Below are 16,893 nucleotides of genomic sequence, written 5' to 3' on the forward strand. Positions count from 1 at the left end.
TGGAGCACTGAACTCATGTCCAATGAAACAGGTTCTACAGGTACAGCACAGGATGTTTAAATCTCAAAGTAATAAAAAAGAATGATGGCTAGAAGGAATGTCAGTATCGTCTGAAACACAGTTCCTCAAACATGAGTCATCTTTGTTTCTTGGATGGCAGTATCCTCTGATGAAATAATCCAGTGCTCATACACAGTACTGTAAACAGTCATAAGACTAAAAAAGATGATGCTTGCTTAATGTCAACTCCTGCTTCACCAATAAAGCTCCAATTTGAAGCCTATCCTGCCTCTCAAAATATTTTTCCTACAATATCTAATCTCTGATATCCGTCTCTGCATAGACATAGTATATTTCTCATTCTAAATTGTCAATGTAGCTCAGAATTAAATGATTATACTTAAATGTCATCTAGAGGTGAAACTGTCTTCCCTTAATCCTTAAATGTTAACATTTTATTTTGTTTCATCAAAAAAAAAATGAGAATTTAACTAAAATATTACTCTTTCACAAGTGAAAGGTCTTGAAGGGTCTATTGCAGACTTTGGGCATACGTTGAGTATGCAGATGCGTACATGAACTGATGAAGCCTCTTGGATGAGAGGTGAAACATCAGACCCAGACAAATAACCAAGTCCAGTTACTTTTGACTGAAATTGCTTTCGGGATAACGATGACCTGGACAAATGAGTACATTCACAGGCTTAATGTGAACAATAATGCTCCGATGTTCACTGATGTTTCTAAGTGAAAGCCATGAGCTCAAATGTGCTACTCTTTCAGTCTACATCTGTTAGTGCAACAGAGTGGTGAATAAAAGGAGAGTTTCAAATATATCTCCATTATGGCAAACATAAAAAGGGTGCATAACGCTTGGCTTTTGTTAGAATGTAGAAATAATCTCAAAAGCTTTTTTCCACTGTATCCTCTATTCTGAAATAGTTTTAATGATACAAAATAAGAGCATCTTCAGCATGCATTGTTACTCAAGTTTTATATCAATATAAATTTTATGATACAACATTCTCTCAATTCACTGCATTCCCACTGTCTTTGCTCTGAATAACTCCCTATCATTCTTTTGTGGTTGGGCGGAAACCAGAGCTGGAATGCTTACCTGGGACATGTGATAAAAAGGTATGTGAAAACAACTTCTGTTAGTGGATGAAAACTGGAGAAAATGAGAAAAAACCTGCAGGAGAGAATAATTGTATGAGCCAGTAAGCAAAAATGTTTAAATAAATATACAGTCACAAAAAGAAGTGGAAAAAAATGGTTTCTTGTAAATTTCACTGTCATGCTGCTGTGCATGCAGTTGTAAACATTTTCGTATGGTGTCATTGTAGTTTGAACATAATTAGGTTGCTAATGGTCAACTCTTTTCAACACATTGCTTTGTCGTGAAATTGTATGTAACTCCACTAGTGGTGAGATCATTATGATGTTCTCTCTGTCGTCTTTATCAGACTATGGAGTGCAGTCTTCTCCTATATCAGGCTTCCACAGCTCATGGGAGCATTCAGGGGCCCAGGTGGCTGCACCGAATCCTCTGTTGGATTATGTCACTGAGAGAAAAATAGGAAGACCAAGCTACTTTATCCAGCATCTTAACAATTTTAGACATATTTCATTGGGAATCAGAGCTGGCTAAAACAAACACGAAGGACACAGCGGCACCTTACAGGTGATAGCAGGGTTGTTTTTTATGGATAGAATATGGATTAGTGTCACAGTCACTGAGCTGCACAGTAAAAGGTAATATGCAAAACATTAAGGCAAAAGAAAATCTCAATGTATTACATTATATTAATTGTGTGTGTATTATGTGTTAGAATTATTTTCTCTTGTTTTTCTTTTTTTGAATCTCCTAAAGCTGCTTCAATCAACATGAAGCAGAACGTTAACAATGGATCATATGACTGTGTGTAATGTAAAAGTTGCTGCCTGCAGTGAATAGAGAATTATTACTGGCTCCGCAGCTGGAGCTTTTTTAGAATCTTTCAGCTCATTGTTTTGATTTAATGGACCTTTTACTGTTTCACTGCACTGATGTGACTTCACTGTATTGGCTCACTTAGCATTTTTTATCAACTTCATGTCCAACAGTAGCAGGCAGCTATATAAGCAATAAACCCTTATGTGCACCCACTGTATGCTACTTGTCCCAAACAAACAGGTTAGCTGGTTGTTACGACCTGGCTCAGGTCACACCATGATCAAGTTTTTACAAAATATATAAAATGAATTAATCCAACTGTTAACTGTGTGTTGTGTGGTAATCAGTGTTGTTGTTTTTTTTGTATTTTTCACCAGCCTCGCTGATATTTTCATCCTGTGTGTGTGTGTGTGTGTGTCTTTGTCTGTCTGCTGCCAAATTTGGTCACTGTGATAGAATTGCAACTGCGCGTAGTTGAAATCAAAAGGTTGAGTTAAAAATGGGTGTGGTTAGAGCAAGGGCATCCAAAATATTGTGGTAGGAAGTAGCTAAAGTACCATCTTCATGGTCACAATATAGGGAATAGATATTGTATACGCGTTTGGTGTCAAAGTTTTTACAGATTGCAGAGCTTAACTGAAGCCAGAGTGGGATTTGTCTTCTGCTTTTTGAAGGATATGATCTCCTAGAGCTTTGATCTATGGCCTTGCCACAGTAAAGGACACATTCTATCTTTTCTTGGTATTGAACCAGTATTGGAAGATGGGCCTTAAGCAGTGCCATTGGTCATGTAACACCTGGCATTTCTCTAATGAATTATTGTACATCCTGGGCTATAAAAATCTTTGGCCCCCAGATTACATGGTAAATGTTTGAGGGCAGTATAAATCCCTGGGATTTTTACATTTGCTCATCCACAACCCATTCAGTCCTTTCCTACCACACACAGCTCTTGGGATTAAACAGATAGAGAGGGGGCAGGGAGTCTGCTGGGAGCTGGCTCTTTCAGCTTTTGCTTTGAGGATGATGGTCAGCGGCCGTTATGTAAGCCAAGTGGATTTCAAATGCATAGTTGAGCCGTTCTCCTCTGTGATGCATGATGCCTTTGTCTGTGTTCCACTAACCGGGTTGCCCACGCATGGTATGCAACACACACATGCAAACGATGATGTACAGCAGGCTGTTCCTGCCTCCCATGCACTGCACTGTCCTTTACATTTTGAAGGACACTGGTGCCCATCAACACTTATACAATATGCGTTGACCTTGAAATCTGTTTGCAGACAGAAACTGATAGCTTCAGTGTTGATCTACTGCACATATGAGACAGACAATACAGTCATAGTTGATCCATAAATATGAATCTAGAGGATCAGCCAAACAACAAAAGATGTTCAGCACTCTCCTGACACAAACCTGTTTGGGCAAAAAGAACAATTCAAATACACTCACTGACCATTTTAATCGGTACATCTCATGTAATAAAGCTCTGCAACATACTTTTTTTTAATGCAAGTTATAATGAGCAGCTTTGAAAATATTTCTTCATAGATGCTGCTTAACTTTACAGCTGTTGCATTGCATTGCGAACCTGACTCGTCAGATGGTTTATAACACATAAACCATCGAGGAAGGCGTCATTGGAAACTGATTGGGAAAGGGCAGGTGCTTTCAAAACATACCTGGCAGGTGTTTGAATCAATCATCTGTCTATCAAACTCAATCAGGAAAAGAAAAACAACTCTTTAGTTCTGATATAGCTGATGATATTGCAGCATCTAAACTATAAGCTTGGGAGCCGCCATTGTTGTTTTGAATAAGTGGTCGTCTCTTGCGTCGTCGTCACCTCCCTCCCCCCCTTAATTGGTTATAAAGTTAAAGTTAAAAAGTTATTTACAACCTGGATTTTATTTTTCATAGTATTTGGATTGTATTCAACTATTGGTAATAATAACATTGGATCCAAACTAATTGCTGAGTTCTGGGAACAAAGAATGGTTAGATGGGACATGAAATACAAGCAATAAAACAATCGTGGCGGTTTTAAACAAAAAGAAATGTTGGCCAAATGCATTTGAAGAGAAAAAATAAAGTTATTTAAGTAATTTAAAAGTAAATGTAAAAGACATACTGAACGCATTTACAGAATTTAAATGAACTTGCATTTGTGAGTAAATTGGAAACAGGTCTAAAACAGATCCTCCATCAATGTCAGATTTTTATTTTGCATATGAACAACTCCTGCATATCCATGCATACAGTATAATGAGCTCACAAGGAGAGAGAGAAAGAGAGAGAGACTAAATATTCCACTTTATGTATGGCAGGGTATAATAGACAGCAGCAACCCACATTGCTTGCACACAATTAGTGCTATGGTGTCATATATGGGGTTATTCAAATTAGTTCAGACAACTTAATTTATAAACTTTTGGTTATATTCTCAACCAAGTTTTGTAAATCTTTTTTATTGGCCTAATAAAGTTTTGTCTTCATTTAACTGGAACCCGATATATCTTACCATATATCTACATGACATTTCATTGAAAATAAATACTTATAATATTCATGATACATTTATATCATCACTGTAAACATGAAAACAAAACGGACATCATATTTACTGTACTACCGGTACTTTAGAGTCAAACAAAAGTGCTTCATAAAAGACAAAGATAATATGCACCCCTGTTGTTACTGTTATTGTTTAGAGTTCAGATAGCACCATATGACAGTCTGTGGACAGCTCAGAGGATAAACCTTATTTATATTTCTTTTTTGGTATTTTTCTCACGCTGCCATTTTTCTTTTTTGTTTTTTGTTTTTTTTACTCTCGGCCACAGTGAATCTATTCATGTCCGCTCAGCATTCCTCTGAGTTCTGGATCAGACAGAGTCTACCTTGACCTGGTTATTGTTGGTCATTAGTGGTGATGGTTTACTCTTGAGCCTCTCCCCTGCATCATTAGAGCTGTCCTGGAAGAAGATACGTGCCGTGCACACTGACACTACAATGCGCTTGTACTCACGCCGAAAGTTCTGGTTCAGCACACCATACACAATGGCATTAAGGCAGCTGTTGAAGTAGGCCATGAAGTAGCTTGCCACAAATAACCACTCAGGAATGAGGGGAACCACCACCTCTGGTTTGATCGCTACTGCAAGACCAATGAAGTTGAGTGGTGCCCAGCAAACAGCAAACAGCACAAACACCACAAACATGGTGACAAAGTTTCTGACGTCGTGTGGCGTTATCTTGGGCCGGTTGTCTGGCTTGACCCGTCTCCTCACCTGTATGACCAGTATCCAAATGCGCAGATAACAGTATGTGACAATCATAATGGGTAAAATAAAGTGAAAGAAAACGACTGCGATGGTGTACGCTGAGCTGGCTGACTGCTCAAACGTGCAGGAATAAATCCGCGGGTCATATTGAAGTGAACCCACAAACAGATTGGGCACAATGGCCACCACAGTCAGTGCCCAGATTAGCATGACATAGCAGACAGAGTTTTTGTCACTGTACAGTTTATCATACTTGAGGCTGTGACAGATATAACAGTATCGATTGATGGCAATGCCCGTGATGTTGAAGATGGAGCCAATGACACTGATGCCCATGAAGAAGCCGCTGATCTGGCAGTGAACATAGCCCAGGTTCCAGCCATTGTGGAAGATGGAGGTGAGGACCAGGGGGTATGGGTAGATGGCCACCACAAGGTCTGCCACTGCCAGGCTCACCACAAAGATGTTCCCTGCAGACAAAAAACACCCAAAGGAGAGACAAGGGAGGACACATTAGCCATTGACAACAGAAGCAGAGCAGCTTGGTCATCCAACAATGAACAAGACAAAGAGAGCGTGAGTGATTGTACTGAGAGGATGCCAAATTATTCACACAGAAACATTTTATGTGTCTGAAAAAAAGACTGTACCACTGTTTTGCTTGTTTTAGCATATTTGCTTCCCCCCTTTTAGCAGCCATGTATTTCAGTATGGAAAAAGCTACAACTACAGAACAAATGTCTACTTAAAAAAGGACATAGTAGTGATGTAATGTGATGTGTAATGTGAACATAACAGGAACAGCTGTAATATCAACCAGCTGTTTATGGAAGGGACAATTGGCTACTGCCAAAATCATCCTTAAGCAAGAAACAACTTATTCGGGCAGGGAAGTGGAGTGGTAACTGTATTATCACAAAGCAATAACTGTCAATGAAGATGTCCCATGTAATGATCTAAATCAAAGTTCAAGGCTCTTCATTTAAAAAAGCACTAAAGCTATGGTATACATCGGAAATGGCAGGCTGTAATTTAAGTATACATGATTTAAAAATATGCTAAAACATGCAAAATAACCAGCACCATCCCTTAGAGACTTCCATTTGTTCTTGTAGCTAGTTCGTTACATAAGCCACTAGGAAAGGGCCTCGAGGCTAGATGTTGAGAGGAAATGCATCTGCAAAATTTGTATTGTTTATGTTTATCTGCACTCGTGTGAATGCATAAACATATTCGGTAGTTTCCCCCGATGATTTGGTGCATGTGAACTTCAACACGCAATCAATGAAAAGAAGGGGGTCCCTGTCACTAAATAATGCATATTTCTAATTGCCAGCTAGGACATGATCTTCAGGCCGGTAGGTGATAATGGGCACACAAGTGTATTCTTTGTTCCCAAACTGATGGGGAAATGAGAATTAGACAAGGCTTGTTGGAGAACACATTGTTGCACACGGAAAGGTGACACACTGGCTGTGATCCTCAACCTCTTTCAAGTGAAATACATGACATACACTTAAAAAAGACAAAATAGCAAATATCTTATTACACTCTATGGGAACAACCTACTTTGTGAGTGTAGGCACACTGCTTTGTGTCTCCAGTTTTCCTTCATTATCAAGACTTCTTTAGTATAGCATTGTTTACCACTGTCTCGCCTGTCAGGATGTAAGAGGACCCTAACATCCATCCAAACAGCATTTCCACAGCTGTCACTTATATATTAGTGGAATTTATTGTATGTATAGAAGCGAGTACTGCATTACGAGGCCTAATGACAAGTCCAGATCCAGTTGCCTATGTGACAACACCCTGTCACAGATGACAAGAAGTGTTTACTGCATGTCAGATAGGAACTAAACACATTGTATATCTCTACAATCACTGCAGTGCAAGAGGCAATTTCATTTCTGCACTGACATTTGGTCTGTCAGTATCAGACACACTCCCCCAGCCCGCAGGCAGACCTGTCAGTCTCACCTGAGCATTAGAATCACACTACTGCTCAGCCCGGTGGCCTGTTATCTCCAGTACATACCAGCTAGTTGCTGTGAGGGGTCACATGTGGCTATTAATTAAGTTTTGTCCTTTTATGTCTGTCATTCAGCTGCCCTCTATAGGGAATTAGGTGCACCTGCTGTTGACACAAGATCCCATGGCTGCTAGAGAGCTTTACTATAAAGTATGTGTGTGTGCACTTTCAGATATATCTATCTTTGTGAGGACCTTGAGAACAAGGACACTTTTTGAAAAGGAGGACATGTTTTCCATAATGGGAGGTCACAAGGGTTAAACACCCTTTGGATTTTTTTTTGTTTCCTGTGAGCTCGAGTGCTTACATGTAGCTTAGATCTAAGATACAAGATATAAACAAAAACTCTGCTTCATAGTGCTCAAATACTCCACAAGACGGTTTTAAGGCTGTGTTGAGGGTTCAGTTTATAATTAGGTCTAGGTTAAGTTTAGTATTTGTAGTGGATTAAGGCATTTAATTGTGACGGTTGAAGCAGAAACACCTGAAGGCAGCATCTGTTTGCAGCTCTAAGGTAGGAGTAAATGTGCAAATGTGTGTAAGTGTCTACTAGCATTAATGATGTTGTGGGGATCGTCTCATAGTGACAATATGGGGACCTAAATCCCATGTGTGGAAAAGTAGTTGAATACCACACAACAAACCATTACATTTTATGGTTAAGCTGTGTAGTGATTATAGTTAAAGTTAGACTATGTCTTCAAGGAATTAATGTAAGTCAGTGCAAGGTCCTCCTTACTGACAAGACACTGTGAATATGTGTATGTGCAGAGATGAGGGATGCTGCAGCAAGTGAAGCCCCATGCATACTGCCAAATAAGAACATGTTTTCCATGTTCAAAGACAGCATCAACACAACGTGCAAAAAGTTTTCTTTGAGGAGCTCCCTTTCCCTTCCTTGGCTATTCTTTACCGAAACAACCCTGTTACAGGAATTTAAACTAACTCAGTCACTCAGTAGTAAGAGCCTTGACCTTTACAAGGGCATAGTGTGGAAGCCCTAAAGGCAGCAGGCTCTTTGGGTTGTTGGACTGTCTCCCTCACTGTCTTTGTCACTGTCACTAGTAATGTGGTTGACGCATCAAGTTTTCTTTTGGCTTCAGAAGAGATGACCTGGTGCTAGGTCCCTTTCCATTTCTGCAATTCCACACTTTCAACTGGTTTAGGTACAAGTGAAGCCCATCTGAGCATTTTCCCACTGTTGCTCGCAATGAATTGTGACACACTAGCTGGCAACCTGAAAATATACACAGTGCATCTGGCCAGTATCCAGTCAGCTCAAGTTTTTTCAGCATAATCTCTAAAATGGAATATGATTAGATTTTCTTATTGGCAACTATAAAAAAATAAACTGATTGATTTTCAAACATGCAGACATCACATCCAAATTGTTTTTAACCACAGTCAGTAGTTTAATAAAAAACAACAAATACAGTACATTTGGCAGTAATGTCTGAGCCTGTATCAGCCTGGAGCATCTGAATTAGGCTTTTGTCCCATTTTCCAGAGCACAGTTCCTCCGGTTCAGTCAAGCTGAAAGGGCAGCGTATGTGAGCAGCTATACTGGGGTCTTTCCACAGATTTTCCAAAGGGATTCAAGACCTGGCTTTTATTGGGTCATACCAGGATGGTCACAATCTTGTTCTGATGTGACAGGCCTGTGGTTTAATATGGAGATTAGCATAATTGTCATAGTCAGGGGAGATTTTATTTTAATACTTTTTTATACAAATTTTGCCTCTTCAAAATCAAATCAGCTAAAAATCAAGAGGCTACTCCCTCTAGGTTCACATCTTCTACTCAAATAGGCTTACTACCTTCCACACATTATATGTCCATGCAGAAGCCACTCACTAATCAGTGTACTTTGTATTTTCCCGAATAGCTGTTTCTCATTTCCATCTCTCAGCATACACACCAGCCAAGCATCAGGGCTGATCAATTATATGGTCATTCCCCTTAGTTGTGCATTTAATGTGAATTAAGCCTAAACCAAAAACTGATTGTTTTTCAATCAATACATCTTTCGGTTCATGAACATAGTCTCTCTTGACTGAACTGGCTATACATCCCTCCTGTGGAAAACACAAACTGTCACCATAGGGTTTCATTTGTCTGCTTTTCTTCTGTTTCCTCCAGACTGATTTGGATTCCAGCTGAAGAGTTCAATTTTTCACTGAATCACATGAATGTTTTGCTCTCAGAGTCATGCGGTTTTTCAAGCAGTGACATCTTTCAGTACCCTGACATGTTTCCCAGCAAGTGCTGCTTTGACTCTTGTCATTCAAATGTGCTATCTCAGCAAACACTGGCATTCTGTCAGTGTTCCTCTGATGATTTGTCACCTCTCTGACCCAGGCTTTCATTGCCTAGTTGTTCAGTTTGTTAAGAAATATAGAATACATTAGGCGTTTGATAACTCTTATGAGATGATTTTATTAGAGGTGACTCCAAATAGTTGACTATTCAATCTAAGGAGCCTGATTTGACTGGAAATCTCAGAGGTTGAATTGTTGCAGTTACTTGGTTCTACGATCTTTAGCCTACTTTTCTCACATTAGAATGTAGCACGAGCAGCTAATTGCTAATTTTTAAATTTATGAATGATTTTCTGTCAAAATCAGCAGGGAAGGTGCTTAGAAACAGCGGTTCTAGCTTGCAGCTCTCTCTTGATTTCTTCCCCATCACTCTCCCGTTGTTTCCCTTGTGTCTGTGGATTGCTAAAATAGGGGGAATTTAATTAGGACTGAAATATTTATCCCCGAGGCAATTTCAGACAAAAGCAACTGAACTTGGTTATTTGTCTAGGAAGATGTTTCACCTCTCATCCAAGAGGCTTCCTCAGTTCATGCACGCAAATGACCAGGTATGGATCTCCACACCATGACCTGAGGAAGCCTCTTGGATGAGAGGTGAAACGTTTCCTAGACAAATAACCAGTCCAGTTGCTTTTGTCTGAAATTGCTTTGGGGATAACGATGACCTGGACAAATAAGAACATTCACAGGCTGACAGAGATTTATTTACAACCACAAAAAGTAAGCGGGCTAAGCGGCATGTTCTGTATCCATCCCCTCCGCTGAAATGCTATGTTTTCCTGAAATCTCAGCACATAAGTTATTTTGTACCTTACCCCTAGATCTATTGTCTAATTCTCTCTGTTCCCTCAGTAAATATGTATGTGTGTGTGTGTTACAAATTCCACTATATAAAATATCCAATTCAGATCCTGTTTTACATTCTCAGTAAACTGTGTATACTGTATGTTCCTTTTCCTTCCAAAGTTGTGCAAAAACATTCAAGACGTTCACCTACTGACAGTCTGTTCAGACAACCGTCGACCAACTGTTGTAGGCTGTTACTCGGATGAATGTTTCTTATAAATTTGATGCTAACAGAAGGGAAAATTATGTTGTTCAGTTTAATTTCAGATTTTGAGCAGTATACAGTGTAGCATCCACATGATGTAAGATTCCGAGGCTCCTTGTGAGATATAATGTGCATGTGCTGAAGCTTAGCAGCAGATGGAGCAAGTCTGAATATGTCAGTCTTGGCTCAGTGTACCCTTATGTACTGACTGCACTAATGAATTAGGCATTTCATAACCCATGGTCAAAAGTCACATCTAACTGCATACCTTTTCAGGGGAAGTTACTGAGGTCAGTGTAAATGTGTGGAAAAAGCATGTAAGACCTTTTAGTATGCTGCCCTTGGCAAAACATACTGCAGAACGTTCATTTTAATGTATGTTAATGTGTGAAAAACCACCCCAGGAATATGAATAGATTTCAACATGTCAAGAATATGTACATTTTAATTATGATGACCAGTAGAGTTACATGTATATATCATATCATGAATTTAAATTGCAAATGGCTCTTCTTTCGTGGCAGTGCAAAGACTGGTAGAAACGGTGCTATACGACGATGTGGGTATTTTCCTGACCTTGAAGAAGTGGTATAATGGGATTGCAGTTCCAAGCTCATATAGCAGCACACACAGTATTTATATTTTGCTTAAAATGGGTATGTTATGCTGAAACACTTCCCCTAAAGTTGGTCAAATCCATCTTGAAAAATAACTGCAAAAACACATTCAGAATGTGTAACCTTTTATTCTAACGGTTAATGCATGATGTCCACACCATCGGTCACGCAGTGAAAAACAGTGACAATTCAAATCTCAGTCCTTTCTCTTTCAGGTTACCTTCCTCTTTTATTCTACTTATTTCAATTGTAGCCTACAAGACCGTCAGCAATTGAACATGACCTTTTTTATGTGGATCATTGTGTTACAAAAAAAAGTGATCAATATTATGCACAGACAACTTAACATATAGATTAACAAACACATCTGAATATATAACTTAATCCATATCTAATCAATATTAGAATGTTGGATAAAAAACAATACTTTAACTATGTCTATTAATGTAAATTCAATTTAAACAGTTAACTTGCTAGTCTTATTTCTGATGGTACATATTCATATCTTGACTGATTTATTGGTCAGCCCAAATCACCCTATCCCAGATATACCTATATCTTTTTTTATCAGTGTATAAGTTGACCAGTATGCGCTGATATGAAAACTTTTTTACAGAACAAAATTTAGAAAACAATGCTTGGGGTTATGTAGAAATGGTCAGTTTGTCCAGCAAAACAGTCAGCAATTAAAATACTGAACATACAGTACTGATGTGTCGAGCTGGCAAGTGCACCCAAATGCAGATACAGCTAGGTAGGAGACAAGAACTAAAGAATAAACTGTTTATTTCCCATAACAAGTAATAAAAATTATAAACACTGGGAAAATACAGGATGAATACATGGAGCTAAGTTGAAGCATCAACCTGGAAAAAAGAAATTGTGCTTAACAGACGAGAAACAAACATGGAAATGACTATATTTATATAGACAGGAATAATCACAGGACAAGACAATCAGTATTGGCCTCAAAAATCCCATATCGGCAGGGATCTACTCTGAACCTCATTATTTCCCTTAGTGTGTCTCCGTTTGGTGAGCAATTTCAATCACGCACTACTGTGACTGACAGCAGTTTAAATGGTATGACACAAGGAGACGGTAACAATAAATCACCTTACTCAAACACTGTTGGAACATTTTGCACATAGTGCCACACCTTTTTGAACACAACTAGCAGGTCTTTGCCATTACAATGTTAAAAACAGAGTCCTAAATGATTTACCTTTCTGTACTTGCTCTTTCCTTTTAAGAAAGCGTTTTTGTGAATTCATCACTGAGCTTCTGACTGCTCATACTTGATTCAGCAACTGTGCCAACAAAGTAGAAAATCTTGAATAAAGATGAGTCCTTGATGAGCGAGAGGATATAATGTTTTTTTGTGTGTCTGTGAGTGTTGAGGGCATTTTGTGAGGTCTTGTGGAATTCACTCAAAATATCTCCTGGCTGCCCCTATGACAGGAAGAAATAAAATGGATTATCATGGCAGCTCCCGGGTGTGCACACAGAAATGTGACAAAAATGCAAACAAAACAACTGTGAAGTTGGGACTTTACTTGAACTGCATTAATAATAATCCAAATAGAAAGGGGAAGAGAAAGGGAGAATAAAAGGAGAGAGAGAGAGAGAGAGAGAGAGAGAGAGGGAGATGGAGGCAGCTCTCTGAAGAAGCTCAGTGATTATGTCCCTGGGTCACTATTGGATTTGCGGATATTGTGTTTATGAATGAATCCAGTGACAGGCGTGGATGATGAGACTCTCGGTAGGTTTAATCTCTTCTCTTACAGAAGCTATTTCAAGAGTCAAGGATGAGTACGAGAACACACAGAGCTAAGTGTACATTAATAATAAAAAAGTATGCTGGGAGACAACATCTGTCAATTGACTTCTCTGTTACTATATAGAGCTTTTCTTTTCAGGAGTGAAAAAAGAAGCATTTTGACATGGATTTAGATAGAAGTGGTTTATTCCTACCCTGGTGGGGCAAAGGAAAGAAGGGATTTTTTTACAGACTGACCTCAAGTGCCCTCTCTCCTAGTGTAGCACCAACCATAAACAGCCGAGTGGAAAGCAGCATTATTCACTGCCAACAAGATTCTAGTTCACACACAGTGGCTGTTCTCATAAAGCAGCCAGTAAGTAAGTAGCCTGAAGATTATTTAAATGTCAAGAGTCAAGTTTTAATCACAACACTAAACGCTAACAGTGGCATTTAGAAAATACTTAAGAATGATGTGGTTAAACTGAAGGTAATTTACTGATTTATGACATCCTAGATGAGCTGCTGTGTTGTTCTCTTTTGCAGTGCACAATGTCCTTAATTTTCATGCACAATGTTTTTTAACAGTGCTGCATTTTCTGTCACCAATAAGAAGGAGTGTTGCTCACAAATACACACACACACACACGCACATATATATATACATACACATGTATAGTTTTTATTTGCTTAATTTAAGGCAGGATTAATGAGCTCCTTTTGTAATTAGCAGTGCTATGATGCCCTGTGGGTGTGAACACTGGAAAGCCACTTGAGTGAGATTTTAACAACATCTCAGATCAAGTGAGGTCTACTTTCTAACCGGCCAATCTCGTCGTCGTCGTACCTTAAAAAAATAACTAACTAAGCAGTCTCAATCTCAAATTGCTGGACCTCTTTCTTACAGCCACCGCTGCAATTTTGAAGATCATGTGTTGTGAAAATACCTGTCTGCCACACTTACTTTCTCTGCTAAGGGAGCAGAGATGACAAAACACCACGGGTGGTGTCACACTGGATGTCAGCCAGGCCCCCACAGCTGGTGGCCTGACACAGCCTGACAGGTCCAGTCACGTCTTCCAGATAAAGCCCTCTAGACAAGTTGTCCAATGTCATGTTGTCAATCTGATTACACAGTCTTCATGTGCCATGAACTAGTGGCAAAACAGGATATCAAAAATGAAGCTGTCTGTCAGACCAGGCATGAACATTAGCTATATTATTATATTACTATATTATATACAACTCTGATAGCTGTGTTAAACACCAGCATTGTCATACATGTGCAAATATTTATCTTTCCATCACACTGATCTTGATGCACATCAGGTCAATGCGTGGGGGATACTGTACTTTAGATCCCCTGAGGAGCTGAGGGTAGGGTGAACCATGTGGCCACAGCTCTTGTAGCTGCTGGTGCTGCTAAGATTTACAGTACTCCAGCTGCTCCCCAGTGAGCCACACTCTGGTTCAGCTACAGCATCTGTTATAAAGTAGAGAAAACTAAAAACCATTTGTACGTATGACCATCCAAGATTACAAAAAGAGGACATAGAGTAGGACAATGCTTGCAGAGCCCCCCCAATCTAAAGCTAAGTGCTGATGAATAAAAGGTGTTTCTGCTGAGTTTCAGTCGCATCAAACTGTCATTAATGTCGCACGTGCAGGTTATTTTGTGACACTAGTCTCCAGAGTGACTTTAACTCTTTCATACAGAGGACATGTGAATGATGTGGGTCTACTGAACACAAGACTGTTGTTGCAGATTAATCTGTGGTTGTCACTGTTCAGAGAGACTGTGAAGTATACTTATATACTTAAATGATGGCCATCAATGCCATTGTCCTGAGCAAAAACATCTTTGCAACATAAGCCACACTAGTTTGTTTAACATCTCAGTGTGACTTAACAGTAACAACCAACCCATTAGTCTGGCATCACAATACTACTCCTCCTATGTCTCCCTCTCTTTCAGCCAGTTGCTGAGACAAATAACAGTGTTGACAACTTCAGAGCTGAGGGCTGCCCTCTTCTTTTCAACTATGTTACCTGCAAGCGAGAAAAGTCTCTCACAAGGGACAGATATGGCAGGGCTAACCTGATACTTGCTGGCCAGGACAGACAGTTGTGGATGGGCCCCTGAATGAGTTGACCACCACTGCAGTGGACAGTCTGTCTCGCTGATGGTGGGTTCTGCTCTGTAGAGGCTCAAGGCCCTGTTAGGCCCCACATCATCATCTGAATCAGACTATGAAGCACACAGTAGCAGCCTCTTCTTCTTTGCTCGTTCCATCACCAACGTAATTTGTATTGCTGACCGAGTTCCAATAATTCCCAATCACATCAACACATTCAGCTTTCTCCAATAAATCTACTTTCACTTGATTATCAGTTAAATAAAGCATGGCAGTTCATAAGTTGGGTCAGACAACGCTATCTACCGAGAGTGTCCGACAGTCTACTGCAATCCAATTTGCCAGTGTGTCTGTTAATTTGTCAATCGTGGACTTGTTTATTTTGGATCTGAACCCTGTCATCTTGTCCAGTATGGTTTGGCGACACTGCCTACTCGAACTAGGAGTGTTGTCTGTGCTAGCTGCAACATGTTTGGTATTGAGGTGGTAGCGGAGGCAGGAAGTGCTCCGAAGGTAGGCAAATTCTTTCTTGCACAATTTTTTTCTTGCAAAATTTCTGCCCACCAAACCAAGCAACAACTGCTCATCATGCTTCTCATCGGATTCCATTTCGATCGCGTTGTGTCCTGTGCATCAGTATTAGAAACTCATGTAATGAGCAAAGCTTTGCGCTGTTTGGAGTGCAAAAAATTTTTCTGTAATTAATTACTCGTAATCAACACGATAAAGTCACAGCCCTATTTCTAACAAATTACGCGGTAGGTCTAGTTTGTTAAAACTTTTTTAAAACGTTAACAGGCCTACTAGTGTACAGAGTACTAAGTACTAATGTTAGCTGATAACGGGGCATTATGACTCAATTCTCAAAAACAAAATTGTATATGTGTAAAAGCATCATTGTTGCAAAAGGGACCTTTACACACAAACAACATAAACATAACGTTAGAGCCACCAAAATGAAGAAGAGCAGTTATGTATGAATTTGAACTCACACAAGATGGAAGCAGAGCACGACTGAACAGAATAGCCAACAAATTACCTGCTGAAAACAGATTTTTGAGGCTGCTTTTACCCCACCTGTCCTACTCACAAAAGCTACGTTTTTAACCCCCCTCCATCATGCCTCAGTGTTTCACACATGATTCAAGTCTGAGTAGTAAAGTAGTTGTGCATGGTAGGGGGCTGATGGGCTGACCCAGATAGGGGGAGACAGATTTAAAGTTCAACCAGGACACACAGGATGAATTTCAGTATGGTGTTATGGTGACCACTGTTTCTCTCTCTATCTCTCTCTCTCTCTCTCTCTGTAGGAGAACTCTCCATACCAAAACCCCAAACCATGGTGTGCTTCACCTGTCTCCTTAAAAAAACAAAAAAACAATGCCTGTGATAATTTAACCCACAGTTAATGCAGCAATACACCTCAAATGTGATTATTTTTGACGTGCTTTCCATTGTAATTGTTTTCCTAATGTATACTTCAACCAATTGTATCTTCAACTCAACTGGAAACAGAAACAAAACATGTCTGAGTCTTAATTTGCAGATACTGCTTCACTTCCCGAAGACAAAGTGGAAATGGGTGAGAAAGACTACAAAAGTCATGTCAGTTACGCAAGAGTTTGGACATCCAGCTCTGCAGACAGAGGGCTACTGTTTGCATGAAGAGAGGTCCTGTCTGCAGATGGTCACATGGAGGGTGTCGAAATATCCGATTATGCTTGTAGTTGTCCTGAAACTGAAGCAGGTTAGTGGATAACA

At 39.6% G+C, this 16,893-nt stretch overlaps 1 protein-coding gene across 1 annotated transcript in view; it reads right to left on the reverse strand.

The window, feature by feature from the left end:
* Positions 1-4,821: 4,821 nt before the first annotated feature.
* Positions 4,822-16,893, reverse strand: part of mtnr1aa (melatonin receptor 1A a) — a gene marked incomplete at both ends in the record, with an annotated part of 34,693 nt that continues 22,621 nt past the window's right edge. The window contains one exon of the mRNA XM_083923710.1: positions 4,822-5,690. Coding sequence (XP_083779836.1) covers positions 4,822-5,690 — 869 coding nt within the window. The remainder of the gene's footprint in view (positions 5,691-16,893) is intronic.

Source organism: Echiichthys vipera, assembly GCF_963691815.1.
Source record: "Echiichthys vipera genome assembly, chromosome: 2".
Lineage (NCBI taxonomy): Eukaryota > Metazoa > Chordata > Actinopteri > Perciformes > Trachinidae > Echiichthys > Echiichthys vipera.